Raw genomic sequence first — 27,286 nt, 5'->3', positions numbered from 1 at the left:
CATTTTGTGTTCGAATCAGAGAACTATGTATACATCATTTTCATATTCAAAAAGAGTCACGTCAATTATGAAGGCATTGACGAGCACCTGAAAACTTGTCCTTAGAGAGCAAAAGGGTGTCTCCACCCCAGAAAGGTGTTGTTAATGCCTTTTAACCTGAAACCGTTTCTTCCCAAGGCTCCTCGCCCAGGGATGATTGAGGGCCTTTGGGCTCTGAGGCTTGTTTCAGGGAGGGGGGCCTTGGTGAGGGGAATGTGCAAGAAACAGACTCAGGTACTGCATAGGCTAAGCATGGGCTCTACCCATTGAACTATCTTCCCGGCTCCAAGTAGTGCTTTGTGCCGGGGGGGGGGGGGGGCAGGGAAGCTCACACCAGCTGTGCTCAGGACCTACTCCTGGCACAGTGCTCAGAGATCACTCCTGGCAGTGCTAGGGACCAAACCTAGCATGTAAAGCAAGCTCCATACCCCTCAGCACTATCTATCTCTCTGACCCACAAATACTGGCTTTCTTTTTTTAAAGGCTCACTTTAACCTTAAAAACTGGGTGCTGGCACCAGATCAATAGCACAGCAGGCAGGGCATTTGCCTTGCACACGGCTGACCCAGGATTTATACCCGGCATGCCATTTAATCCCCCGAGCACTGCTAGAAGTAATTCCTGAGTGCAGAGCCAGGAGTAACCCCTGAGCACCACCATGGCCTCCAAACAAACAAAACAATTGGGTGACTTGGGCCAGGGAGAAGACTCAGCACCAAATGACCCCTGAGCCCCACAGGGTGTAGTTCCCAACCCCCAATCAGCCAAACAACCCGGGTGCCTTATTGTATGTGACTTCTTGTAACTTAATTTAAACACGACTTTAAAAAATCAGGGCTGGGATTTGTTGTTGTCGGCTTTTATTTTATTTTTATTTTTGGCGGGGTGGGGTTGCCACACTCAGTGGTGCTCAGGCTCTGCTCTCAGAGGTCACTCCTGGAGGGACTTGGAGGACCATTATGGGATGCCGGGGATAGAACTCAGTCAGGCACATGCCAGGAGAATGCCCTCCTGGTTGTGCTATGGCTCAGGCCCCTGAGGCTGTCTTTCAAAAGAAAACTCATTTTCTTCCAGGTCCTTTATTTTTTAATTCATTATTCTTATTATTTATCGGATCACAGTGAGATACACAGTTACAAAGTTGCTCAGGATTGGGTTGTAGTTATTCAATGTTACAACACTCAAGACACTTCACCAGTGTACATTTCCGGCCACCCTTGTCCCTAGTTCCCCTCCCTCCCGCGCCCCCCCACCCCAAGACTTTAACGTGGTGCCTGACAGAGGGGTTTTTAGCCCTAATGAGTCACTCATTTTATTCTTAAGGAGGAGGAAGAGAGAGAAGAGGAGGAGGAGAAGGGGGAGGGGGAGAATGGAGGAGAAGGGAGAGGGGGAGGAGGAGGAGGAGGAGGAAGGGAAGGGGAAGGAAAGGGAGGAGGAAGAAGAGGGGACGGGGAGGAGGGGGAGGAGAGTGGAGAAGGGCAAGAGGGGATGTAGGGAGGAGGAAAAGGGGGGAGGAGGAGGAGGAGAGGGGGGGAAGGAAAGGGAGAAGGAGGGAGGAAGGGGAAGGGGAGGACGGGAGAGGGGAGAGGGGAGGAGGGGGAGGGGAGGGGAGAAGGGCCGGAGGGGGATGTAGGGAGGGAGAAAAGGGGGAGGCGGCAGGAGGGGTAAGAAGGGGCGGTGCGGGAGCCGGGCCGGGCGGCGCGGTGCGGGGCGCTGAGTGCGGTGCCGCCCGCCCGGCCCGGCCCGCTCCCCGCCCGCGCCCCGCCCCGCCCGCGCCGACCCGGGCTCACGGCTCCCGCCCCGGTCCGCAGAGGCGGCGCAGCCGGCCCGGACCATGGGCAACCTGCAGAAGCGGCCGGCGGGCCCGAGCGCGGGGGAGCGGCCGGGGGCGCGCGGGGCGCGGCGGAAGGAGGCGCGGGGCGGGCCGCAGGGCCAGGCGCCCCCCGCCCCCAGGCCGCCCCCGCCGGCCGCCCCCGCCGCCGACCCCGCCGCTGACCCCGCGGGCCTCCGCGGCCAGGGCAACGCGCTGTTCGCCAGCGGTCAGTTCTCCGAGGCGGCCGCCAGGTACGCGGCGGCGATCGCGCAGCTGGAGCCGGCAGGTAGGCGGGGGCGCGCCCGGGGGTCCCCACCCGCCCCCCACCCGCCCCGGCCGCGCCACCCGCCCGCCGTGCTCTGTGCTTGCAGGCAGCGGCGTCGCCGAGGAGCTGAGCACCCTCTACTCCAACCGGGCCGCGTGCCGCCTCAAGGAGGGCGACTGCAGGGGCTGCGTGCACGACTGCTGCAGGTAAGCCGCCCCGCCGCGGCCGGGACCCCCGCGAGCCCCCGGCAGCGGGCGGGGACCCGTCCCGGGCGGGTGGGAATTGGCCGGTCCGTCCTAAGGCAGGTTCCCGCAGCCCTGCTTCGCAGACAGCCGCCCCGCAAACGGGCGCGAGAGTGTGCCAACGGAGTTGCGCTGTGCCAACACTGGCCCCGTCTTATCACAAAGCCCAGCCCAGCCGGCGCGCGGCCGCCCCCGGTCTGGGGTGCCCTTGGCATAACTTTGTCTGAAGCGTGTCCCCCGCCCCCCCCCCCCCCCCCCCCCGCTTCTTCCCGGTTCAGACTTTGCAGACAGGCTGGTGAGTGGCTGGAGATGGGCTTTCAGATGATGAGAACCTCCCGTTCCCACCCTGCCCCTCCCTCCCCACAGACAGGCTTTGTGTTCCCCCTTGAACGTGCCCACCCCAATGCCCTGGGCACATCTGTCCTTCTGAGAGATGGCTGCGGCCCTGCAACCTCTTCTGCCTGCTGTTGGGACTGACCCCACCTTCCCCCCTTCCACTCTCAGAAGCCAGCGCTCACCTGCTTGGAAAGGGGATGCTCCCATTTTTCATCAATACTGTCAGTTTCTCCCGCGGGTAAGAACTCGCTAGATCTGTGCCCTGTATTTTAAAAAGAAGATCTTGAGACTCTCGGCGTTTTTTTGTTTTTTTTTTTTTAATTTTGGGGGGGGGCATGCCAATTTTATATATTAACACTTGAAACAAATTTAGGAGGTGGGGGTGGGCTTTGGGCCACACCTGGCCATGCTCAGGGCTTACTCCTGGCTCTGTGCTCAGAGATCACCCTTGGTGGGGCTCAGGAGACCATCTGCAGTGTGGCACCGGGTTCATGCCCGGGTCAACCACATGCAGGGCAGGCTGCATCTCTCCGGCCCTGTAAGACAAATACTTATATTTACTCGAGCTCAGCCCAGAAGCCAGGGCTCGGATAATGTTGACTCACTCCTGCTCACTGTTCCAGTTGTCAGGATTTTGCCAAGTCCAGATTGTAGCCGGGAATCTGCCCTAGTTGAAGTCCTTCTCCTGTGAAAGTTGGCAAGGCAGCACATTCGGGCTCCCCCCCCCACCCCTGCAAAGAAGAGCCATTTGTTAAGGCGCACTGCGGATACCTGGCCCTTGGGCAGGTGCCTGTGTGGGTACCAGGCTCTAGCTCTGCTGTCCCTCGTTCATGCATGACCCCCTCCCCCTGCCTGCCCCTGCCGCCGGCTTTCTTGGTCCTCAGTGAGATGGTCTAAGATGGCAAGGGCAGGTGCTTCCTTGCCAGAATCCCTTTGTATTTCAGTGCAGACCTAGGAGGAAGTCCGCAGTGGGGTATCTGTTGGCGGGGCGGGGTGGGGGGTTGCCCTGGGGAGGCCTGTGCAGGGGGGAGCTGGGCTGTGGGTTAGATCCCGAGTTCCAGGCCCAGGATGCCAGCCCTGTGAGTGGGTCCCAGTGGAAGGCTGAGGATGCTCAGACCCCAAGTCGCCATTCCTGGCACAGCCACGATGAGCGGCTGGGCTCAGTGAAACGGGGTCATGTCTGACGGCCCTGCAGGACCCAGCTGCAGTGGTCAGCACTAACGTGGCTGGGATGGTGTGTGTGTGTGTGTGTGTGTGTGTGTGTGTGTGTGTGTGTGTGTGTGTGTGTGTGTGTGTGTGTCTATTAACGTGGCTGGGATGGTGTGTGTGTGTGTGTGTGTGTGTGTGTGTGTGTGTGTGTGTGTGTCTATTTGCTTTTGGACCACATCCGGAAACCCTGATACTCTGGGGTGGGCTCTTGCGGTTTTTGGACAGCTCCCGGAACCCCCTTCTCAGCCCCGTCTCGGTGTGTGTCCTGGCTAAAACTCACCGGGAAAACACAAGACCTGTGTCCAGGGTCTCGAGTGCCGATGGTGCTAGCCAGAGTCCTACAGTGAAAAAGTCTGGGGGTGGCAGAGAGGTGACTTTGAAAATCAGGACCTCTGGGGACCTGGGACCTCGGGGGTACCTGGGACCTCTGGGGACCTTCTGTGGACTGGGGAAAGCAACCTTTCATGCTCTAGAGGAGTGGATTGCATTTCAGCGTCTCACTTCCCAAGGCTGCTCTGCGGCACCCCAAGATGTTACCCCAGGGCCTCTCTGGGGGTGGGGTGCTGAGGGGATGCAAGGGGCTGGGGGCCGTCGGCACAGTTTCATGTTTCAGGAGAGACAGGAAAACAGCTCACGGTGCTTGTGCAAAAGTTTAAACCTTTTTAGGTTCCAAATGTTTTGAACCATTGTTGAAGAAATTACCTTTCATTCTCATAATTTATTGTTTATGATGAGACAGTGAAAAACAAGCTTAAGCTTTTCTTCTCCTGTCTGTCAGAAAATCTTTTTGGGTGGTCTAAACCCTAAAGTTGAGTTTTGTTATTTTTTTGTTTTTTGTTATTTCTAGATTGGGACAGTTTGAGCTCAGGGGTTCCTCCTGGCTCTGTGCTCAGGAATCACCCCTGGCAGTGCTCTGGGCACCATGTGCAGTGCCAGGATCCCACTGCGGCCAGTGGTGTGCAATGCAGATGCTTAGATCCGGGGTCATCTTTCTGACCCCGGTGTATAATTATTCTTTAAATAACCCTTACTGGTTACAAGCGCAATCCATACCCATTCACAGAGAAACCGTGTTAGATCCCAGTACAGCACAGAAGAAGACCATCAGACCACCCCAATCCTGACACCTTGGTAGAGAAAAATTGGTCATTTTTAGAGAAATGAGACAGATCAGGATTAAGGAAATTTTCAGGCGAGCACAAGTGGTGCAGAGTTTGGAGCCACAGCCCAGGGCTCTGGAGTATGACAAGGCAGGAGGCACGGAGCCGGCCAGTGACTCAGTCACTTTATTGTGTATGTGGGCAGTCTGGGTTCCTGGGCCTACTGCATGGGGAGTGTGTGTGTGGTGAGTGTGGGATACGGTCACTGTGTGGTGTGTGTGTAGTTATGTGTGGTTATTGTGTGTGTGTGTAGGGGGGGTTATGTGTGGTGTTGTGTGTGTGTGTGAGATTACTGGGGGATATGTGTGATGTATGTGTGGTGGTGTGAGCTGTGGTCATTGTGTGGTGTGTGTAGTATATTTGTGGTTACTGTGGTGTGTGTGTGTGTATGTGTGATTACTGTCACACATACAGTGACAGTGTGGTGTATGTGTGCCAGGTGTGTGGTGTCTTTGGAATGTATGTGGTTCCTATGAGGGGAGTGTGTGGCGTCTGTGTAGCTTGTGTGTAGCTTGCATGTGTGTGGAGCATGTGTGGTATAGGGTGTGTGTGATATAATGCATATTGGGGTGTCTTTCCCTCCATCCGTCTGTCCCGAAGGCTTGTTCCAGAGGTGTTTGCGGGGGGGCTGGGGGCCCCCTGTTGGGTGGGGCCTGTGGCAGGCAGAGGCCTTCCCTTCCCGGGGCCTCGGTCACTAAGGACCAGCTGTCTGTGGCAGGTGGGCTGTTCCTTGACTGCCCCTATGGCCAGCAAGGCGGGCTGCCGGCAGCTGAGGGGGGCCCGAGGGGCCTGCGGGTTACTGGGCACGGTAGGGCTTGGAACTGGCGGAGGGTGGCGAAGGCGCATGAAGCCTGGGGCTTGGTCAGGGTCAAGGTGGCGGTGAACGCTGGAGGCCGAGCTCAGAGGGGGAGCTCCAGGGAGGACCCCGGAGGGTCCAGTCACTGTCATCATTGGCCCTGCCGTCTCTGGGTGCTGTGCCTTCGTCCTGAGCAGGATGGAGCAGGCAGGGAAGGACTCTGCACTGTGGCTTGAGCCCCCAGGAGCTGAGCCCGGAGACTGTGCGAGGGCCGCTTGCTGATGCTACCCTGGTCTGGGCGCTGTGGTGGTGGCGGGGTCAGGCCTCGCAGGGGCGCCCAGGCGCTGGACAGTTGAGAGCGGGGCTTCCTCTGCCTCTCTGGGGTTCCCAGGCCCTCTGGGAAGTAGCAGGTCAGCATGGGTGTGAGCATCCGTCCAGGACAGGTCAGAGAGCACTTTCCCAGGAGTAGAACCTGGCTTTGATTCCAGGGTGGCCCCGGGGACCCTCAGCACCGCGTCCTCGGGCCCTTGTGCTAAAATCCCAGTGGGGCCCCCGAACCTCCCGGGCACTGCCTGGAAGAGCCCAGCACTCCCACCCTTAAAAGAAGCATTTTTCCAAGGCTGGAAAGATGGCTGGCTCCAGGGATTGGAGTGTGTCTTACCTCCAGAGACCCTGAGTTCTGCGCCTCGCCCCGTGGCGCCCTTGAGCATCCCTGGTGGCCCCGGTGGCCTCGGGCCGTGCTGAGCCCCAGCTGCAGCCAGTCGTGAACCCCAGCACTGAATCCCTGCCAACCCCCTCGCCACCTGGCCCCCCTCAGTAGCATAATTTCCTGGTTTAGGGTATTTGTGCTTTAGTTTAGTTTAGTGTGTTGTTTAGGGAGGTAGGGGTGCACCTGGCGATGCTCACCTAGGAATCACACCCTGTGGTACTTAGGGATGCTGGGGTCGAACTTAGGCCAGCCGCGTGCAAGTCAAGCACCCTCCCCACCGTCCTATCACTCCAGCCCAGCAGTAGCACCATTTTCTGTGTCATAATTTCCATTTTTCCCCCCTCAGGGCTCTGGAACTTCGCCCCTTCTCCGTGAAACCTCTGCTGCGGCGTGCGCTGGCTTACGAGGCGTTGGAGCGGTACAGGGATGCATACGTGGATTATAAAACCGTCTTACAGGTGGACTGCGGGATCCAGACGGCCAGCGACAGTGTTAACAGGTGCCAGCAGGTCCCCCCAGCCGGGCTGGTGGCCAAAACGGGGATCCAGTTCATCGCTCCCCGACTCCACACCGGGCACTTCCCTCTGTCCTCGTTTCCATTGAAATTTTTTTTAAGTGTTTGGGCCACTCCTGGCAGTGGTCAGGGAACCATTTGTGGCTCTGGGGACCGAGCCTGGGTTGGCCGTCTGCAAATACGGTGGGGAGGCAAATACCCTCCGCACCACGCCATCTCCCAGCCCGCTGCACCGTTTCTAACGTCACACATTTGCCATCACCCCCCTGCACTCTTAAATGTGCTTCCTGGTGCAGGTCATACCTTTCCATGAGGCTTTTCTCTTTCTTTTTCCTTTTTCGTTTTCTTTTGAAAACGGCCCCGATAATCAGAGTGCGGGCGCTCCTTCCCGCCTCTGTAAACCTCAGCGTGTGTGGGAAGGGGTCTGGACTGGCCTGGGAGCTGGAGACGGATTATAGAAAGGTCCCAGGAATGTCCCTGCAAAGGCCCGGGGGCACAAGACGGCCTCTTCCCTCCCACCACTCTGTGCTCCCCCATCCCCAGAGCTCGAGGCTTGCAGATGGTCATCGCCCTCCTCTGTCCACTTCTGCCCAGGGCGTCCGGCAGTTCCTACCCTTCGCGGAGGCTGCTAGGTCTTTGGGGATCTCTCTCGCTGGAAGTGAACCCTTGCTCTGATGAGGAACTGCACGCAGCGGGAAGAGGGGCCCCGTGTGCTTTAGAGCATGAGCAGTGTCCCCCTGAGTGAGAGGGGGTAGGGGTCAGCATTGTCAGCGTCCCTGAGTGGCTTCCGGGGCACAGTGTGGGGAGAATGAGTGTCTTTAGCTGTGCAGTGCTCCCCAGTGTTTGTCTGGAGTGGAAGGCTTTCGAGGGTTTGTCCTCCACAGCTGAATCCCACCACTGTCCGCACAGTGTGTGGGGAAATGGGGGGCGTCCTGGAGCCCCCAGAGCACTGCACTTGGGGGGATCTTCGCCAAGAACAGACAGTGCCCTCTGGTCCCAGGGGCCCTCGTCAGGGTGGGCTGAAGCAGGGCGGGCTGTGCTCCAGGGCTGGCTGCGTGCAGGGCTGGCGCCTTCACCCCAGCACTGTCAGGGCTGTTTCCTTTTTTTTTTTTTTTTTTTGCTTTTTGGGTCACACCCAGCAATGCACAGGGGTTACTCCTGGCTCTGCACTCAGGAATTACTTGTGGCGGTGCTCAGGGGACCATATGGGATGCTGGGAATCAAACCCAGGTCGGCCGCGTGCAAGGCAAATGCCCTCCCTGCTGTGCTATTGCTCCCGGTGGTGCTCCAGGGGACCATGTGGGGTGGTGGGGATAGAACCTGGGTTGACCACCTTGGTCCAAAGTGGTGGTGCCCTCCCCGCTGTGCTGTCCCCGGCCCCTAGGCCAGCTCTTCAGAGACCGTGGACGTGGACACGAGTCATCCAAGAACGTAGGGTTTCTTGGTCAGTCACAGCTTTTGCAGACTCGCCTCTCCACAAGATCTGCAGCAAGAGAAAGAGCACATCAGGTGACCCGTCGGGTGCTTGTTTTCTTCACAGAATAACGAGAATTTTGATCGATCTGGACGGGTCGGGCTGGCGGGAGAAGCTGCCACCCATTCCCGTGGTGCCCACGTCGGCCCAGGTGCGGGCCTGGCAGCCTGTCCCAGCGCCGTCCCCGGACCAGGCTGCAAAGTCCCACAGCCCTTGTTCGGGCAGTGGCCCAGGTGAGTCCCCGGGTCCAAGTCTGCCCCCTTCCGGGGCGGTCTGAGTCGGGGGGGGGGGGCATCCACTGTCCAGCAGGGCTGCCAGGAACTCAGGCATGGTTCTGAGCTATGTGACATCCTATTGGCCCCCCAGTTCCAGGTCTTCTGTTTTTCTGGTATTTTTTTTGGGGGGGGGTCACACCCGGTGATGCTCCAGGGTTCCTCCTGGCGCTGAACTCAGGAATTACTCCTGGCGGTGCTCGGGGGACCATATGGGATGCTGGAAATCAAACCCGGTTTGGCCACATGCAAGGCAAATGCCCTCCCCGCTGTGCTATCGCTCCGGCCCCTGCAGAGTCTTCTGAAGTTGCCTCCTGTCCCCAGTGTCCCCAGGTTCCTGGAGCCAGGGGGGAGCGGCAAGAAGACTCAAGACCTTGTTCTCAGGAACAGAGGGGTATCTGACTGGGGGCACCTCCAGCCCAGCACCCAGGAAAGTTGAGGTAGTGAGGTAGTGAGGCCTTGAAGAGGAAGAGATTGAGTGTAGAGGCTCTCTCTCTCTCTCTCTCTCTTCCTCCTCTCTCTCCCTCACTCTCTTTCTCTCCCTCTCTCTCTCTATCTCTTTCTCTTTCTCTCTCTCTCATGTAAACATCCAGCAGATACTCCCTCCTGCCTTATAGCTCTATCTCATTTTGGTAGGGGGCCACATCTGGTGGTGCTTAGGGCTCACTCCTTACCCCAGGACTGCCGGGAGGTGCTCCTGGGGGCTCTGCGGTGCTGGGGAACTGGGTTCGGCCACATACTAGGCAAGAATCTTAGCAAGTCCTGCCTCTTGGCTGCCCTCTCTGGTCAGCTCTGAAGCCTGTGGAAGGATCCTTGCTCCAGCTTAGCTCTCTGCAAGGGTCCCCGGAATGAGCTCTGGGGTTCCAGAATTTCTGAAGACAAGGTATCCTGTTGCAGAGAAAGAATCAGCAAGGACCCTCTGCAGGGGTCAGAGTGATTGCACAGCGGGGATGGTGCCTGTCTTGCTCACGGCCAGACCTGGCCAGGTTGAATCTCTGGTACCCTTATGGGGGAGGGGCAGAGAGGGAGAGAGGGGGAGAGAGAGAAAGAGAGGAATGAGAGAGGAGAGAGAGAGAGAGGACAGAGAGAGACGGGGGGAGAGAGGACAGAGAGAGAAGAAGGAGAGAGAGAGAGAGAGAGAGAGGGGAGAGAGAGAAAAAGGAGAGAGATTAAAAAGAGAGAGAAAGAAGAGAAGAGAGGGGCCCGAACGATAGCACAGTGGGGGGGCGTTTGCCTTGCATGCGGCTGATCTGGGTTCAATCCCCGGCATCCTATATGGTGCCCCGAGCACCGCCAGGAGTGATTCCTGAGCTCCCAGCCAGGAGTAACCCCTCAGCACTGCTGTATGTGACCCAAAAAACAAAGAAGAAACAGCAGAGAGGAGAGAGAGACAGACAGACTGACTTCTGGCTGGAGGTTCACTGTGAGTCCTCAGTTGCAGTGCTGGGCTTCACCCAGGTTTTGGGGGTTTCCAGGACTGCCTCTGGGCTGCTGGGGATTGAACCAGGGCCGGCTGCAGGCGAGGCCAGGCCCTCACCCTGTCCCATCTCTCCAGCCACCCGGGACCCCAAGCATGACTCAGGGTTATTGTTCCTTTGTTCTTGTAGTTACCGAAATGCCTGTAAAGGCCACGCAGGGCGCCGGGGTGACAAAGCACAGCCCTGACTGTCAGCTGCTCTTCCTGTCTAGGAAAATTTCCCCTCCCGTTCCAAAGAAGAAAATTCCTCTGTAGTAATTCTCTTCTAGGGCTTATATACTCAGATTCAGGGGGTCGTCATTTGACCACACTTTGTGAGATCTTATGAAACAGGAGACATGAGGAAGAAAATGCTTTGACTCTGATTCAAAATAAAAGATGAGGGCTGAAGAGATAGTATGGGGTTCTAGCACTGAAAAAAGATGGAAAATTTAGTTCTTGGAGACAGACAGTAGAGTGGGTAGGGCACTTGCCTTACACGTGGCCGATCTGGGTTTGGTACCCCGCACCCAATATGGTTTTCCCAAACTGCCAGGAGTGATCCCTGAGCACAGAGCCAGGAGTAAGTCCTGAGCACCGCCAGGTGTAGGCCCCAAATGAAAACAAACAAAAAACTACTTCTTTCATACCATTTGTTCCGAGGGACACATATGGTTAGTGTTTGCATTCTATGATTGTTGTACAGCTTCAGCCCATCAGAAAGTTTTGAAATTGTAAAATTTCGAGATGTATTTAGCACTTCAAGAAACAGATATTTGGGCCCAGAGAGAGGATACAGAGGTTCAGGCCTTTACCTTGCACGTGGCTGGCCCTGGTTTGATGCCCAGCACCGCACGAGTCTGGGTTTGCTGGGAGCAGACTCCCAACACCACGGGATGTGGCTTCTGGCTGTTATTACCAGTCCCTCCCCAGGGCGGAGTGTGTACCGAGGTCTCAGGCGGTGTTAGACGTTGGTTGCAAGTGATAGGAAACTTTTGTCCGCTTAAACCCTGGGGCATGTTTTCACGCGCCCAGAAGGCTTCTGGCAGGTTCTGAACTCAGCCTTTGCTCCCGGACTCGGCTCTGCCAGAGCCAGGAGTGGAGCAGGGTCGGCCCTTGCCCGCAGTTAGCGGAGTCTGTTGCGTTTATTGAAGGCCTCCGCTTTGTTTTCCCTGTTGTATAAAAATAAAAAGAAAAGGCGCGGGCGAGGGAAGGGATGCCTCACCGCACCGAGCCAGGCACAGGGCTTAGGGCAGCAGCTGTCTCTCCCGCCACCCGAGTTCGGTAGCCTCCGGCCGCTTCCCCCACCCCAGGGAGGTTGATGGCGATGACGAGGCAGGCGGAGGAAGGAACGGAGCCATGATGGTTGGTCTCACTTGCAATCTTCCCTCTATACACTCTCTGTCCTCTATACACTTTCCGCCCCTCACCTTCTCTCTGAACCCCTTTTATTGATCATGGCCCTTCCAAAGGGCCCAATACATTGACTTCACCAAAGGCACCAAAAGATCTTACAGGAAGAACTTTGAGGCAACATAATTCTCTTGTATCTGCAGGCCGTTAATCTAGGCCCCCCGGAAAGAAGATACAAAACCAAAACCGAAGCCTTCATTGGGCTGAAAGCACTCGGATTTACATCCCAAAGACCGGGCTGGGCTGCAGCAAGAAATCTACATGTCAATTACAAACTAGACAGCACCTGAAATTTACATCCCAAAGACCAGGCTGGGCCAGAGCCTGGAATCTACAATGTCAAGTCAAGCCTGGCTAGCACCTAAGTACTTCCGGGTCAAAGATCAGCTAGATTTCTGTGACAAAAGGTTTCTGTGACAAAACTCCAGAAGGCAGCTGGAAAAGAGGAAATATTCCAACACCTGTAGTGCTGGATGGAATGCAGGACCCCACCCTGGGGTGGGCATGTCTGCTCTGCCCAGTGGCCTCCCGGGCCCTCCCTGGCCTTTTGACCCTTTCAGTCTGTGGGCTTCTGTGAAGTCACATGCCCCTTCTTGCTTTTGTTTTTTGGGGTTCCACCCTACTGTGTCCACTGCTGGAGGAGCTTAGGGATCTAACCTGGGTCAGCCACGCGCTTTCCCTGCTGTACTGCCGCAGTTCTGGGCTTACTCCCGGCCCTGTGCTCAAGGGTCACTCCTGGCGGTGCTTGAGGGGTCATATGTAGTGCTGAGATTTGAATCAGGATCGGCAGCCTACCCACTGTACCATCTCCCGCCTTGCTTCCTAGGAGGATAAAGCCCCTCCTGCCCACCCCCTGCTCCCACCCTCCCAGCCCTGCACCATCAGAATGCGGTTCACTGAGTTCTTTGGCTCTCAGCCCTAATAAATTCCACAGAGGGCTTGAGTGTGCAGATGAGAAAAGCAAGGGACTGACCCGCAAGCGTGAGGCTCTGTTGGGGTTTGCTTTACCCAGCCCGCAGGAGTGCAAAGTGGAGGAGGTGTGATGTTTCCAGGGAAACGTGGTTCGCTGGACCTGTGTCTGCTGCCAGCTTTACTTGTGTGCTTAATTGGGGGCCACGCCCTGCCACTTAGCTCCTGTCTGCACTCAGGGATCGCTTTTGGTGGAGCTGGGGGACCGTACCCGGTGCCAGGGACTAAATCAGGGCTGGCTGTGATTTGGAAGCAAGCAATCAAGGCACCACCGCCAGCTTTAAAGGGTGGTTGGGGGCTGGAGCCATGGTACATCGGGGAGGGCGCTTAGCTTGTATGGGGCTGACCTGGGTTCGATTCCCAGGACCCCATAAGGTCCCCCGAGCGCACTTGGAGTGATCCCTGAGCACAGAGAGGGCCAGGAGTCAGCCCTGAGCGCTGCCAGATGTGATCCAAAACCAATAATAAAGGGTGGTGGTTTCACAAGAGATGTTAAGCAAACAGAGAGTATTTGTCTCCTGGACTCACAGGTATGGTTACACAATCACGGGTTTCCTATTTTCTCATTTGGAAGTATATTGTCCAGAGAGTTGTGTCGTCATCTTTATGATGACCTTATCTCTTCGCTTGTGCACAAAGTTCTGTTCCTTTTAGACTTTAGCTCTGTGCCATGTGCGGTCAAGTTAATTTGTAATGGAAGATTTCCTTACAGAAGTAATCGCGACGGTACAGGTGCTGATACGAAGGCTGCTTCTCATGAATTATCATCATCATCATTATTACTTTGCTTCATAGATGAAAACCTGTTTAAGACCCTTAAGGAGGAAGGAAACCAGTGTGTAAAGGATAAAAACTATACGGATGCTATCAGCAAGTACAGTGCCTGCTTAAAGATTAATGACAAAGAATGCGCCATTTATACAAACAGGCAAGTTTGTTTCTATGTTCATTCACATTTTAGACAAAAATGCAGATTCATTCATTGCTTAAGTTCCCCCCAGCCCCCCCAGTTACTGTGTAGCAGGTTGTCCAAAGACTCTTTCCCACAGGGTCCCAGGCCCAGTCTGGGGCTCTGGAGAGACTGGAAATCGTGCAGGGGTGGGGTGGAGTGAGGGGCAGGAGGCCAGAGGGTTCATTTCTTGTGGTTCCTGCAGGCTGCCATGCGTCTGTCCACCTGGGCTCACTGCAGCCGACTCATAGGGGGACAGGTGGATGGAGCTATTTGATCAGATGATAAATTTCCTTTGATTTTTATTTTATTTTTTAAAAGGATTTTATTTATTTGTTTTTGGGTTTGGGGCCACCCCTGGTGATGCTCAGCGCTCAGCACTCAGGAATTACTCCTGGGAACTATAAGGGATGCGGGGATCAAATCGGGGAGGCTACTTGCAAGGCAGACGCCCTACCCGCTGTGCTATTGCTCCAGCCCATGTAATTATATATATATATATATATATATATTTATATATGTATATACATATATGTATATAATTGAATCACTGTGAGATACAATTACAAGCCTCTTCGTGTTTGAGTTACAATCATACAATGATTGAAGAGCCATCCCTCCACCAGTGCACATTCCCCACCACCAGTCTCCTTAGTATTCCCCCTCTTTCCCACTCCCCCCCCCCCCCCCCGCCTCTATGGCAGACAATTCCCCCCATACTCTCTCTCTACTTTTGGCCATTATAGTTTACAATGCAGATACTGAGAGGCCATCCTGTTTGGTCCTTTATCTACTTTCAGCACACATCTCCCATCCCCGGCAATCCCTCCAACTATCACTGACTTAGTGATCCCTCCTTCTCTATCCCAGCTGCCTCCTCCCCCAGCTCACGAGGCAGGCTGCCGACTATCTCATGTAATATTTTGCCACCAGGCCCATCAAATGAATTCTCTTTTTTTTTAATTTGGGATTTTGTCCCCCTTATTTTTTATTATTGTGGTACCGTGATTTAGAATACTGTCAGTGTTACTTTTCATAAGTAGATTGTTCCAACAAAGTTTTATTGGTTTTGTTTTATTTTGGGGGGTGGGGTGAGTACACCTTGAGGTGCTCAGGACTTATTCCTGGCTCAGTGCTCAGGGATCACTCCTGGCATTGCTTGAGGGAACACAGGTGATGTTGGGGATTGGTCCAGGTAGGGCATGTGCAAGGCAAGTGCCCTACTTGCTGTACTCTCACTGTTTCTCTCCTTCTCTCCGTGTCTGGACTGGTTGCTGGTGGCCCTGCAGTCCCCAGTGCTCATTTTTCTGGGGTTCTGTTGGCCCCCTCCTTTGCTCTACTCTCTTTTCAACTTCACAGACCCCCTTTGGTGTTCGCTTCCCCAACCTCTCCTCTGAGCTGCAGACCGAGGCACACCCTTTCCCGGCCCACCCCCGGCCCCACACTTGCTGTGGGCTCCCGTCTGTCCCTGCAGAAGCCCCTCCTGAGTTCCCCATGTGAGCTGTTCTCTGCCCACCAGCCCGCCCTGCCCCTGCACCTTGAGCTCCGTGCCGCTTTCCCACCCTTTGCACCCTCTGGACCCGCTGGTTCCTTCTCCCAGTGGTCACTGGGCGATCCTTCTGGACCACGGAGGGCGAGCCCTGCTGCACAGCCTCCTAGGGGACTAGCTTGGGGGCAAGCCCCTCTCTGGCCATGGCACAGCCCCTCGTGCTTCTGCTCACAGACCTTCCCTTCTCCCCTCCCCCACACTCACCCCTCCTCTCCCTTCCGCCCCTCACCCCGGAGCCCCCGCCACTCCTCCTCCCACTCTCTGCGCCTCAGTAACTCACTTCTGGGACTGTTCCCGGGCGCTCCTCCGTCTCGACACCCGCCAGGTCTGAGCCCTCCCGGTGTGCCCCCCATACCCCCGCATCTCGCTGTGTCTGCTGCCTGCCCGAGTGCCCCGGCTGCTGGCACGTGTGCATGTGGGTGGGTGGGTGGGGAGTGTCAGGCCTGTGGGCTGGGAGCCTGTGGGAGCCCGTGGGAGCCCGTGGGGGGTCTGTGGTCTCAGAGCCCATGGGAGCCAGGGCGCGAGGCCTGTGCGTTTCCCGGGCCCCTGATGGCCGCTGCCCCCCGCCCAGGGCGCTGTGCTACCTGAAGCTGGGCCGCTGTGTGGAGGCGGAGCAGGACTGCTCGCGGGCGCTGCAGCTGGAGGCGGCCAACGTGAAAGCTCTCTACCGCCGGGCCCTGGCCCACAAGGGCCTGCAGGTGAGGCCGCCCCTCGGGCCACAGGGGGTGAGGGAGCCTGGGAGGGAGGGGCTGAGAATGGGGACCTGCCCCAGGCCCTCTGAGCACCTGCACTAAGGGTGGGCACACCGGCCCCTCGAGGCTGTGGGGGCACATCTGTCCTTGGAAGCAGGGGTGAGGCCCTGGAAGCTGGTGGAGAGACCTCGCCTGTCGGGAATGCAGTGCTCTGACCCTCACACTGGCGGGGGGTCGGTGTGACGAGTAATGGCCTCTGGATCTTCCCCAGTGGTGCCCTGGGCCGACTCCTGGCTCTGTGCTCAGAGGTCACTCCTGGCAGGCTGGGGGGACCATATGAGATGCTGGGGAGCAAACCCAGGTGGGCTTTGTGCAAGGCAAGCGCCCACCGCTGTACTATGGCTCTGATCTTGGCCCATTTTTATGTTAGGGTGCTAGTCTTCTTTGTTGGTGGTTGTTTGTTTGTTTTTTGCTGTTGTGTTGTGTGAGTTTATTCAGATTTTCGATGTTGGCTCTGCATCATATACAGAGCGTATTATTCTCCACCCCACAAGGAGCTTTTCATTGTGTTGACGATCTCTGTTAGTGTGCAGAAGCTTGTTAGAGGCGGTCCTACTTGCTTCTGTGTGTGTGTGTGTGTGTGTGTGTGTGTACAAAATCACCAAGACGTCCAGAAGCTTCCTGCCCATCCGCCCAGGGACCCCGTGCTGTATGGCACTCAGCTGGAGCCATCTGCACCAGCCCGCCCATGGTTGTGTCCTGCCATTTAGAACATTTCCTGTCTCCTTCTGGCTCCTCTGACCCCCCAGACCCGTGTGTGTGTGTGTGTGTGTGTGTGTGTGTGTGTGTGTGTGAGAGAGAGAGAGAGAGAGAAAGAGAGAGAGAGAACAGACCAATTGCCCTGGAGGCCTCCAGCCTATGCCCCCCACTTCCCGAGCACCCCCTGCAGCCCCGGCTGAATGCCCACCCACTTCAGGGTCCCTCTGGGTGCCTCCGTTTCTTCCTCTTTCATTGGGACCATGCGTGCGTTTCTAGGACGGGGGCAGTTTCTAGGGCGGAGGGGGAACGGCCACACTAGCTCTCTGCTTGCTGTGACACTGCGGGCTGGGTGAGGGGCCCAGAGATCTGGGGCACAAGCCGCCTAGCGGACATTGCCCAGGGGTTGGGGGGCATTGCAGTCCGTCCTCCGGGGGTTTCCAGACCTAGCCCCACCTCCCGGCCCCAGGTCTGAGCCGTGTGTGAGCAGGTTCACGGTGTGGGCGTCTCGGGCTTCGTCGGGTGCAGCTGTGGGCGTGGCTGCTTCCTCCCTGCTGCTCCTCCTTAGGGCCAGCTGTAGGGGCCAGCTGTAGGGGCCAGCTGCGGCCACTGCCTTTGTGCAGAGCAAAGGGTAAGTGTCATCTACAGCCAGGAAAGGTTTTGGGAAGCAAAGTTTCTCTGTTGGGGGGCCCACACCTGGCTCGGTGCTTGGGGGACACTGCGGTGCCGGGAATGGACCCTGGGGCCTGTGAACTCCCTGGGATTTTAGTCTGAGATGGCCAGGAGCTCCATTCTCTCCTCATGGAGGTTAAAAACCGAAGCGGGTCCCTGGGGGAGGAAGGGGGGGGTTGCCAGGCGGGGGGTGCTGGAGTCTTGTGCATCAGAAACCATCATTTCCAGCATCATAATGAACCACAGAATAGGAATTTTAAACATTAAAAGAAGCAAAAAAAAAAAAAAAAAGAAAAAGAAAAAGCAAAGCGGGACCCGAGCAGGCAGTAGAGCAGGCGGGGTAGTAAGCGGGTGGGGGAGCGGCCTTGCACACTGCCCACTTGGGCTCGGTCCCCTACACCACACGTGGCCCCGCCAAGCCTTGCTGGGTGGTGCCCCCACCCCCAGTCAAAATAAATAGAAAAGAAAAATGCCGCAGCTCAGAGCGGGTGCGGGGAGACACCCCGTGGGGAAGCGGAAACCAGTGGGTGCTGGGGCCGGGTTGTTCTTCCGTCCAGCGTTGGAGCAGACCGACGGCCCCCGGTCAGGAGGCCCCGTGAAGGTCACGGTGATGGACTGGATGGCCTCTCCCGGGCCCAGCACGCCGCCTTCCCTCCAGGCTTTGCTGGGTTGGGGCTCGTGGCCCTGCTCAGCTCCACCCCGCCTTTCTCCCTGCAGAACTACCAGCAGAGCCTGAACGACCTCCGCCAAGTTCTGCAGCTGGACGCCAGCATCGCCGAGGCCCGGACGGAGCTGGAAGAGGTCACTGGACTCCTGCAAGCGGCGGCGGTGCCCGCTCCCTCCGGCAAGGACAAGGAGAGACGGAAGATCGAGATCCAAGAGGTGCTGGGCGCGTCGGTGGCATCCGGGGCTCCGCTCGCGAGGGGGCTTGCTCCTGGCGCCTGTGCTAGGCCTGCCGGGCGAGGGCCAAGTGTGACCGAGAAGGAAGCGTTGCTTTGCTGCGGGCATTATGGAGGTGCCCTGCGGTGCCCCTGGCAGCAGAGGCGACCTTTGCTCCCGGCTGACCCGGGGAACAGGTTGCTGGGCTCTGGGGGTGGACTCGGGCCCTTTTCTGCATCTCCCGAGAGCTGCCTCCTCAGAGATCTCAGCCCCCTTTCAGCTCAGGGCTCTGAAATGATTTGGGGGCCCTGGGGAGGGAGACTGGTGACCCTCCCCTCGTCCTGCCCCACTGGGCCTCTTCGGGGAGCGCGAGGCTGGTAGTGAGGGAAGCTGGGGAGTGTCAGCCCGCGAAGGAGAGAAGGTGGAGCTGGAAGAGAACTCAAACTCTGAACGTTCGCGGCTCTGAGAAAGGGGAGAAGAAATTAGTAAGTTGTCAGGTTTGTCATGAGCAAAGGGATGAAGTTGTTTGAGGTATTGCGTCCATTGTCCTAGAAAATCATGCAAATGGACAATTAGACCCTCGTCCTGGACAATTATAGCAATGGATTGTGGTCACCTTTTCTGGAGCCAGGAGAGAATTCTTTATGACACACACTTCGATACTTCCCTTCCTGGAAGGATTCGGGTGTTGTGGCTCATTCCAGTGCTTTCCAGCGGCACGTTTCCCACTTAGAACTGAGTTCAAACACCATTTCCCCGGGCTGGAGCGATAGCACAGCGGGTAGGGCGTTTGCCTTGCATGCGGCCAACCCGGGTTCGATTCCCAGCATCCCATATGGTCCCCCGAGAACCGCCAGGAGTAATTTCTGAGTGTGTGAGCCAGGGTAACCCCTGAGCATAGCTGGGTGTGGCCCCCCTCCCCAAAAAAAAAAACGGAAAAAAACCCCATCATTTCCTGCATTCTGCGTGTCCTTCCCATCACTGGCTCACTGGTCTGTTGCTTGGGGGATGCTGTAACTCTTTTTTCCTCGTGAAGGTGAGTGAAGAGCCCGAAGAGGATCCCGGGAGCGCCCCGGAGGGGGGCAAGAGCCCCAGGCCCTCCGGGACCTTGGAGCCACTCCCCGTCACCACGCCAAGCAATGCCTACGAGTTTGGCCAGCTCCTAAGTGCCATCGGGGCCCGCGGTGACACAGACGCCTGCGCCCGCCTACTGTCCACCACTGACCCCGAGCGCCTGCCCGCCCTGCTGAGTAACAAGCTGGAAGGAGACACGTTCCTCCTGCTCGTCCAGGCGCTGCGAAACGGCCTCCTCAGTGAAGACCCTTCCCTGGTGTACCGGCACCTTTTCTATCTGAGCAGAGTCGAGAGGTTTAGGGTAAGGAGCAGGCTCGGCTCATTTCATTACTTTCATAGACATTACTAAAGTCTACAGTTTCGGGGCCTTACCCAGTGGCTTCGGGGCCCAGGGGTCAAACCTGGGTTGGCCATGACTAAGGCAAGTGCCTACCCACGTACCATCTCTCCAGCCCACATGAAAACATTGCTTATCAACAGATGGTTTTGTTTATTTTTTAATTTATTTATTTTGGGGGCGTTTACTGGGGGTGGGGAAGGAATCTATTTTTTTGTTTGTTTGTTTGTTTTTGGGTCTCTCCCAGCAATGCTCAGGGGTTACTCCTGGCTCTGCACTCAGGAATTACTCCTGGCAGTGCTTGGGGATGCCAGAAATTGATGGGATATGGGATGCCAGAGATATGGGATGCCAGAGATTGAACCCGGGTCGGCTGCATGCAAGGCAAACGCCCTCCCCGCTGTACTATTGCTCCGGCCCTGTTACTTTTTTAAACATTCTATTTGACATTCTGCTGTTTTCCCTCTTTCAGATGGTATTGACGCTTATCAGCAAGGCCCAGAAGGAACAAATTGAACAGCTGTTCGAGGATCTCATGGCCAAACCAAACACGCATTTCTCTCTGGAAGAGGTGCAGGCCTTGAGTCTGCAGTATGACTGCCCGCCTTCCCCCCGCACCCCTGCGTCCCAGTCACTCTGACAGCGGGGCCAGAACTGCATTGCGCGGAGACAAGATTTTACTTATTTTTATACTGAGAACATGTCTATTCTACAATCTGCTTTTTATTAATTGTAAATATTTTCTTATGTGTCAGAACTAATATCTTTCTATTTAATAAGTGTATTTGGGCCTTGCTAAAATTAAAATGCATTTTTATTTATGGGCTGCATCTTGGTTTGAATGACTCGTGTTAAAATTTTGTTGACTACATTTCTTTGGGCTAGGAAGGGGTCCTCAAGACTGGTAGAAATGTGTTTAAAAGTGGAAATCATTAACATAGATGATTATACCTCCTTTACTTCCTGCTAAGGTAAAAATATAAATCTTATTCTGTATTACAGCTAAGGTGAATGCAATACTAAAGTCTATAATATGAGATTATTACTGAATTATGATTATTAGCATTATAAAAGAAACTTGTTTATTTCAGTATCTGGCCCTGCCCCTGCAAAGAAAGGAATTCTTTTCTAAGATGGAAGCTTGTGTGATCATTAAGAACAGAAATGGTCAAAACTTCTATCAATTATTACTAGATTTTCAAAGACTGCTTTCCCTTCTACATTATTTGTATGAGCAATAACAAAGCAATAAAAGCAAGAACTCAGCCCGGGTTTCTGTTTGAATCATCACCTCACGTACTCCCCAAACAGTTCCTATGTCTGCTACCTCTTCTTCTTCTCTTTAAGCACATGCACCCCCGTCATTGTAAAGGGGAAAGGGAGGAGGTCTTTATCATACTTGGCGCCTTGGCTAACTGTTCAAGTTCAAAGTAATTAATAAAACATTAAGACCTGTATCATTTCTACTGTCATTTATTCCTGTCGTCCATATTCAGTTTTATTTTTCTGTAGTACTTTCTTTTGAAGATGAAGGATAAGTATTCTTTGTTTGTTTGTTTTTTGGGTCACAACCAGCGATGCTGAAGGGTTACTTCTGGCAGTGCTTGGGAGACCATATTGGGTGCCGGGGATTGAACCCGGATCGGCCCGGGTTCAATTCCTAGCACCACCTATGGTCCTGAGCCCAGCTGGGAGTGATCCCTGAGTGCAGAGCCAGGAGTAAGCCCTTAGCAGTGCCGGATGTGACCCACAAACATAAAAGACCAAACAAAGTATAAATTCTGGGAAAAAGAAAAGAATTCTCAACGTGCATTCCAACGTGGGTGTGTCCCGCTTGCGGATTCTACTGGCTCCTCTAGTGTCCTGAGTGCTACCCCAACCTCCAGCCACCGTGGCCGAATTCTCACGCAGGTTTCTGGATATGGCAGCGAGCACATGCAAATGAGTCTTAGAAAGATGACTGGGGGGAGGTGAATGTGGGCCGGGAGGAGGGGCAGGAGTCATAAGTGAGCCACAGCACCACCTGGTGGCCCCCTGCAGCCAGCCCGGTGCGTGGACGTGAAAACACAGAAAAAGGTTCTGATTTCTGCCACCAGAGGGAGCCAGAAGAGCACACAGTTCTGTCCAGTCAGCATCAGCGCAGAAATACAAGCACCATGAAGAATAGGTCAGCTGGGGCCTGGTACCGGAGGTGAGGTGCTTACTCCACATGTGGCCGACCCTGGCTCAAAGCCCTGGAACCTCCGGATGTGGCCCCGAACAACAACAACAATAATAATACGGCTACCCAGGGGCTGGAGTGATAGCACAGCGAGTAGGGCGTTTGCCTTGCATGCGGCCGACCCGGGTTCAATTCCCAGCATCCCATATGGTCCCTCGAGCACTGCCAGGGGTAATTCCTGAGTACATGAGTGAGGAGTAACCCCTGTGCATCGCCGGGTGTAACCCAAAAAGCAAAATAATAATAGTAATAATAATAATAATAATAATAATATGGTTACCCAAAAAAGATAGCAGTAATTCCCAACAGCTAGAACTGACAATTGTCGTTTTGAAGAATCCCAGGGGCCTGACCAGAAGCCTCAGTACATGAACAGAATGAACTTTGCTGAAGAATTCAGCGAGTGAAAGGATGAATACAGAGCCTATGTAATGGGGAAGAGTCAATGCAGGACTGAACAAGTGAGTCACAGGAAAGGAAGTCAGGCAGGGTAGGAGAGGCAGACGAAGAAGGGATGAGAGTGAGCACAGTCTGTGAGTTACAGAGCCCCATCACAAAGCATTTGTTAGAACAATCAGGGACCTAAAAGAGTTGGGGTTCAGGCAGAAAGGTTATTTCCAGAAAGAACTTTAAAACTTTACAAGCACGGGGACTATTTGGATATCCAAATCCATGGAGCTAGTAACTTTATGGTCTCAATGCAAAAACATCCAAGACACACTGTAACGAAATGATTGGTAGTTATAGATAAGGTGACAGCTGATATCTGCATAATATATTAGCTCATATTATTTCAATGACTAAAGAGAAAAAAAGTTTTAAAAACTTATGGCCAGGGGGCCCATGCTTTGCACAAGAGAAGTTTGGGTTTGGTCCCTGGATCACCACGATTCCTCAAACATTTGGTGGGGCCCAAAGAACCAAAGAAGGAAAAAGAAATCAGCCAAGGAGAGAGCCCAGGTGATAGAGCACATCCCTGGTACATGTGTACACTCCTTGCATGTGGTGTAGTAGGGCACACACCTGGTACATGTATACACTCTTTGTGGTGCGGTCAAGCACATGCCCTGTATATGTGTACACTCCTTGATTGTGTTTGGCATGGTACAGCACACGCTTGGTACATGTGTACACTCTTTGTTTGAAGCACAACTGGGCACATGCCTTGTACATGTGTACACTCCTTGTTTGCATGTATCAGGCAGAGCATATGCCTTGTATGTGTGGCATCCTGAATTCAATCATCTGCCTACACCGGGGCCCAGGCACCGATTCAGTGACCCCTCACCCCTGCACCTGAAGGTCAAAGCAGAAAAGAATCAAGGACAGTGAGGTGGAAAAAACATTCCTTCATAGAAGCCTCACTCCCATTAGGTGACTTCTCTGCAAAACCCCGGCAGGCCAAGTGGTGTGGAATGACATGCCAATTGTTGAAAGATACTGACCGCCAGCCAGTAACAGTTATCAGCAAAGTCATTGAGAAAAATCTAGAATAGATTCAGGAAAGATTTTATTTAAAAAAAATAGGGGGGGGGGTTGGGAGATAGAGCATATCACAGCGCTGAAGCACCAAAGGTGAGAAAAACAAAACAAAACAGAAGTTAAGAAACAGCAGAAATAGAAAAGAACCAGAGAGCATCATCAGATGCCAGAATTTAGTCCTTTTACTCATCGATACATGTCAACGGATTGAAATCACCAAAGCCAAAGATACATCAAAAACCAGGAAAGTCAGACCCAAGTGTACGCTTCTGCCTTCAGACACTCACTTCAACTTGAAGGACACAGTGGCTCCCGTTTCAGTGAGGGCTGGCAGGACTCACCTCCGTGCCACTGAAACCCAAAGCGAGGCTGGCAGCCAAGCTTGTATTGGACAAAATCGACGACATGCTCAAAATGGTCGATATGGCAAGATTAAAGTCGTAAGTACATATGCATTCAAGTATATACTTGAGATTTTGTGTGTGTGTGTGTGTGTGTAGATAAAAGTTGTAACTACATATGCATTCAAGTACATACTTGAGATTGTGTGTGTGTGTGTGTGTGTGTGTGTGTGTGTGTGTGTGTGTCTTCTGGCCCATACAAGGAGGTGCTCAGGGCTTATCCTGGCTCTGCTCTCAGGAATTTTTTAGTAGATAACTAGACATTTTAGTAATAAAGGCAGTGTTTAAATCAACTGGGTTGATTACTTGACAAACAGTGACATCACATGTGGCTTTCTGGGCTGGAGAGAGAGCTCAGCAGGTTAGGTGCTTGCCTTGCATGCAACCAACCCGCCAAGTTCAGTCCTCACCACCACATGTAATTCCCCAGGCCTGGCCGGGATTCCTGAGCTCAGAGCCAGGAGAAAGCCCTGAACACTATCAGATGTGCCCCCCCCCTCTCCCCACCAAAAACAGACAAACAAACAAAACAAATGGCAGCTTTTTATCTGGAAGGAAATAAAGCTGGATAGCTATATTATACAAAATGCTGGTAGATTTGCACAAATACAAAAATAATTTTTGCAAGAAAGTTAGGAAACTAAGTATACCTCAGTAGGAGGGAGACCCCAATACTGACCAAAGTTATAAAGTATAATTAGGCACAATAGACCAGAGTTTTTCTATGGCAAAAATGAACACATGCGTGAATGTATGGGGAACTGCCAAACTACCTTTACAACTCTTCCATAAAATAAAAATATTCCAGGGGCTGGAGCGATAGCACAGCGGGTAGGGCATTTGCCTTACATGGGGCCAACCCGGGTTCGATTCCCAGCATCCCATATGGTTCCCTGAGCACCGCCAGGGGTAATTCCTGAGTGCATGAGCCAGGAGTGACCCCTGTGCATCACTGGGTGTGACCCAAAAAGCGAAAATAAATAAATAAATAAATATTCCAGATAAAAGAGAACCAGGAAAAGCTACATGACATTCCTTACTGATTTCCCATGAGAACGTCACATGAACCCTGGAAACCTGGCTCAGGGCGACTAAAACACAAACAGAAGGCCCAGACAGCCTAAACAGTAATTACCACACGTTTAAGGAGGCCTTAATCCCAATCCTACGTACTCAGAGAGAGAAGCTTATCCCAGGCCAGTTTAACATTTGAGAATCAGTCACCACAGTCACACATTACCCACAAAAACATCTGCAGCAAACGTCCTAATGAATGGCTCTCAGAAGGAGAGGGTTCTCTTCCAGATTACTCACCAGTCAACCATTCCCCTCCAACCACAGCAATTTGGCTCTGTATGTGCCAAAATAAACACATGAAAGGCCTGAAGAGGGAGAAACAAAGTCTGAACAAAGTCTGAACCCCAGTCCTGCAACTTACCTGCTCCACAACGCTGGGGGCAAAGAAGTTGAGGAACCTGTGCCTTGGTTTCCACATCTGTAAAATGGGGATAATCAATACCTTCTGCACAGGAATGTTCTGGAGAGTCAATAGGTTAGCATTTTAAGAATATATAGAGTGACAGCCAAAGCACTGCAAGGCATGGCAAATAAACTATTCTGAGAAGACTGAATTTACATAAAGCTCAACCTAAACTAGTGGGCCATTCTCCAAAGTCCCCCCACACAAACTGGTTGTTTGTCAATACAATATTACTAACAAACAAGATGGCAAGTGGCTGGAAATAAAATTTAGTGAAAGATTGTAAAAGGCCTCCTTAGGGATATTATAGACTCATGCAATCCCAATCAAAATTGGTGGAACTCTGGTAAGATTGTTCTAGAGTGTCTGTGTAAGTGGAAAGCTGAAGAATAATTGAGACACTTTCCTAGGGGAAAAGAGGGCAGGCATGCCCGCTAGTTCTCAAATGCCAAGACTGATGTTCACATTGCCCATTAACTCACCTGGGAGATTCTTTTGGTTTTTATTTTTTTGGGGGGGGCACTTTTTGGGTCACACTTGGCAATGCTCAGGGGTTACTCCTGGATCTGCACTCAGGAATTACTCCTGGCAGTATTTTGGGGACCATGTGGAGATGGAATGCCGGGGATCAAAGCCATGTAGGTCTTGTGCAAGGCAAATGCTCCACCTGCTGTACTATCACTCCTGCCTCACCGGGAGTATCCTCTCTGGAATGTTACTCCACCGGGTTTATCTGCACGGTTTGTCACTCACAGCCCCAGATCTGTGTACAAATGTCAGGTGGCAGAGATCTTCTGGTTTGTCCAGTTTAACACAATTCATCCCTAGTCATTTTGTCATTCATCTTTATGTAACATTTCAATCTACCACGTGCAATATTACATCGTTTTTTTCTAACTGTAAGCTCACTAAAACCACAGAGTCCAGATACTCGATACAATACAGTATCTCCCGCACCAATGTTTTAATTTTTTGATTTATTTTAATGTAGAAAAAAATCACAACAGTTGATACAATTCTAGCATAAAATTAGATAACAAAGCTCCAACATCCAACACCGTGTTAGTCTGCTGAATAAGTAGGCAAAAATCACAAAAGTTCAAACTGAGATATGAAAGTGGAGATTAAATATGGGCTAAAATTTAAAACTGCAAACTCACTGTTCATCTAATAAATGTTGGCTGACCAAACACATACAAAGTACCTCTCCAAGTTTAGAATGCTACTTCTGCACTGAATCAATCAGAAGAAATAATTGGTTCATAGCACGACTAGTTTAATGCAGCATGGGCTGAAGAGATAGCACAGCGGGTAGGACATTTGACTTGCACGCGGCTGACCCGGGTTTGATTCCCAGCACCCCATATGGTCCCCCGAGCACCGCTAGGAGTAATTCCTGAGTGCAGAGCCAGGAGTCACCCCCTGAGCATCGCTGGGAGTGACCTAGAAAGCAAAGAAAAAAAAATGGTTTAATGCAGCAAAAGAAACACTTCAGGACTGGAGAGATAGTATAGTGGATATGGTGCTTGCCTTGCATTGTATCCAAGTTTGATCCCTGGCACTATGTATGGTCCCCTGAGCCCTGACATGAGTAAGCCCTGAGCGTGGCCGGGTGTGACCACAAAATCCCCCCCCAAAAAACAAACAAAAACCCCAATAACAACAAACAAACAAACAAAAAACCCACTTCAAAAGCACCATATCAATGCACCTGAGAATCTTGATGATTAAGAAAGGCAAAATGATCTAAGGAACACGATATTTTGCTCGTATCATGCAGGCATTCGTAGCTGAAGTAGGTTTTAACGTATTTTATGTGGTCCAAGATGGTTAATTTTCAGACCCTTTCAGTAAGAGGCTTTCAGGAAACAAGTGTTCCAGGGGAGGAAAACGGCAGGAAACAGCTCTCCGCAGCTGTCGACTTCTCGGCCAAGGATCCCCAGCCTGGGTGGGGAGGTCCTGGCATGCTCTTCCCTCCTCTGCTCCTCCTCTTGCTTCCTGGGGCACGCCAACGACACGTGGCACTCCGGGAGCGGACATCTATGAAGTCAACAGACTTTGTCTTGCCCTCATCCTCTCCTCGCTACCACAGGCCACTGCCTGGTATGAGCTGGAACCCCACTGTTG

General features: G+C 53.5%; 1 protein-coding gene across 1 annotated transcript in view; it reads left to right on the top strand.

Moving 5' to 3' along the window:
• Positions 1 to 21,032, top strand: part of SPAG1 (sperm associated antigen 1) — a 46,841-nt gene extending 25,809 nt beyond the window's left edge. The window contains exons 11-19 of the mRNA XM_055127350.1: positions 1,853 to 2,138; positions 2,224 to 2,323; positions 6,916 to 7,068; positions 8,624 to 8,790; positions 13,463 to 13,595; positions 15,737 to 15,863; positions 18,003 to 18,169; positions 19,206 to 19,539; positions 20,048 to 21,032. Of these exons, the coding sequence (XP_054983325.1) occupies positions 1,853 to 2,138; positions 2,224 to 2,323; positions 6,916 to 7,068; positions 8,624 to 8,790; positions 13,463 to 13,595; positions 15,737 to 15,863; positions 18,003 to 18,169; positions 19,206 to 19,539; positions 20,048 to 20,215 (1,635 nt within the window). The 3' untranslated portion in view covers positions 20,216 to 21,032. The remainder of the gene's footprint in view (positions 1 to 1,852; positions 2,139 to 2,223; positions 2,324 to 6,915; positions 7,069 to 8,623; positions 8,791 to 13,462; positions 13,596 to 15,736; positions 15,864 to 18,002; positions 18,170 to 19,205; positions 19,540 to 20,047) is intronic.
• Positions 21,033 to 27,286: the final 6,254 nt, after the last annotated feature.

The sequence above is a fragment of the Sorex araneus genome, chromosome 2 (genome assembly GCF_027595985.1).
Source record: "Sorex araneus isolate mSorAra2 chromosome 2, mSorAra2.pri, whole genome shotgun sequence".
In the NCBI taxonomy this organism is placed as follows: domain Eukaryota; kingdom Metazoa; phylum Chordata; class Mammalia; order Eulipotyphla; family Soricidae; genus Sorex; species Sorex araneus.
Note: the sequence above shows the minus strand (reverse complement) of the source record. Positions and strands in the feature narration are given on the sequence as shown.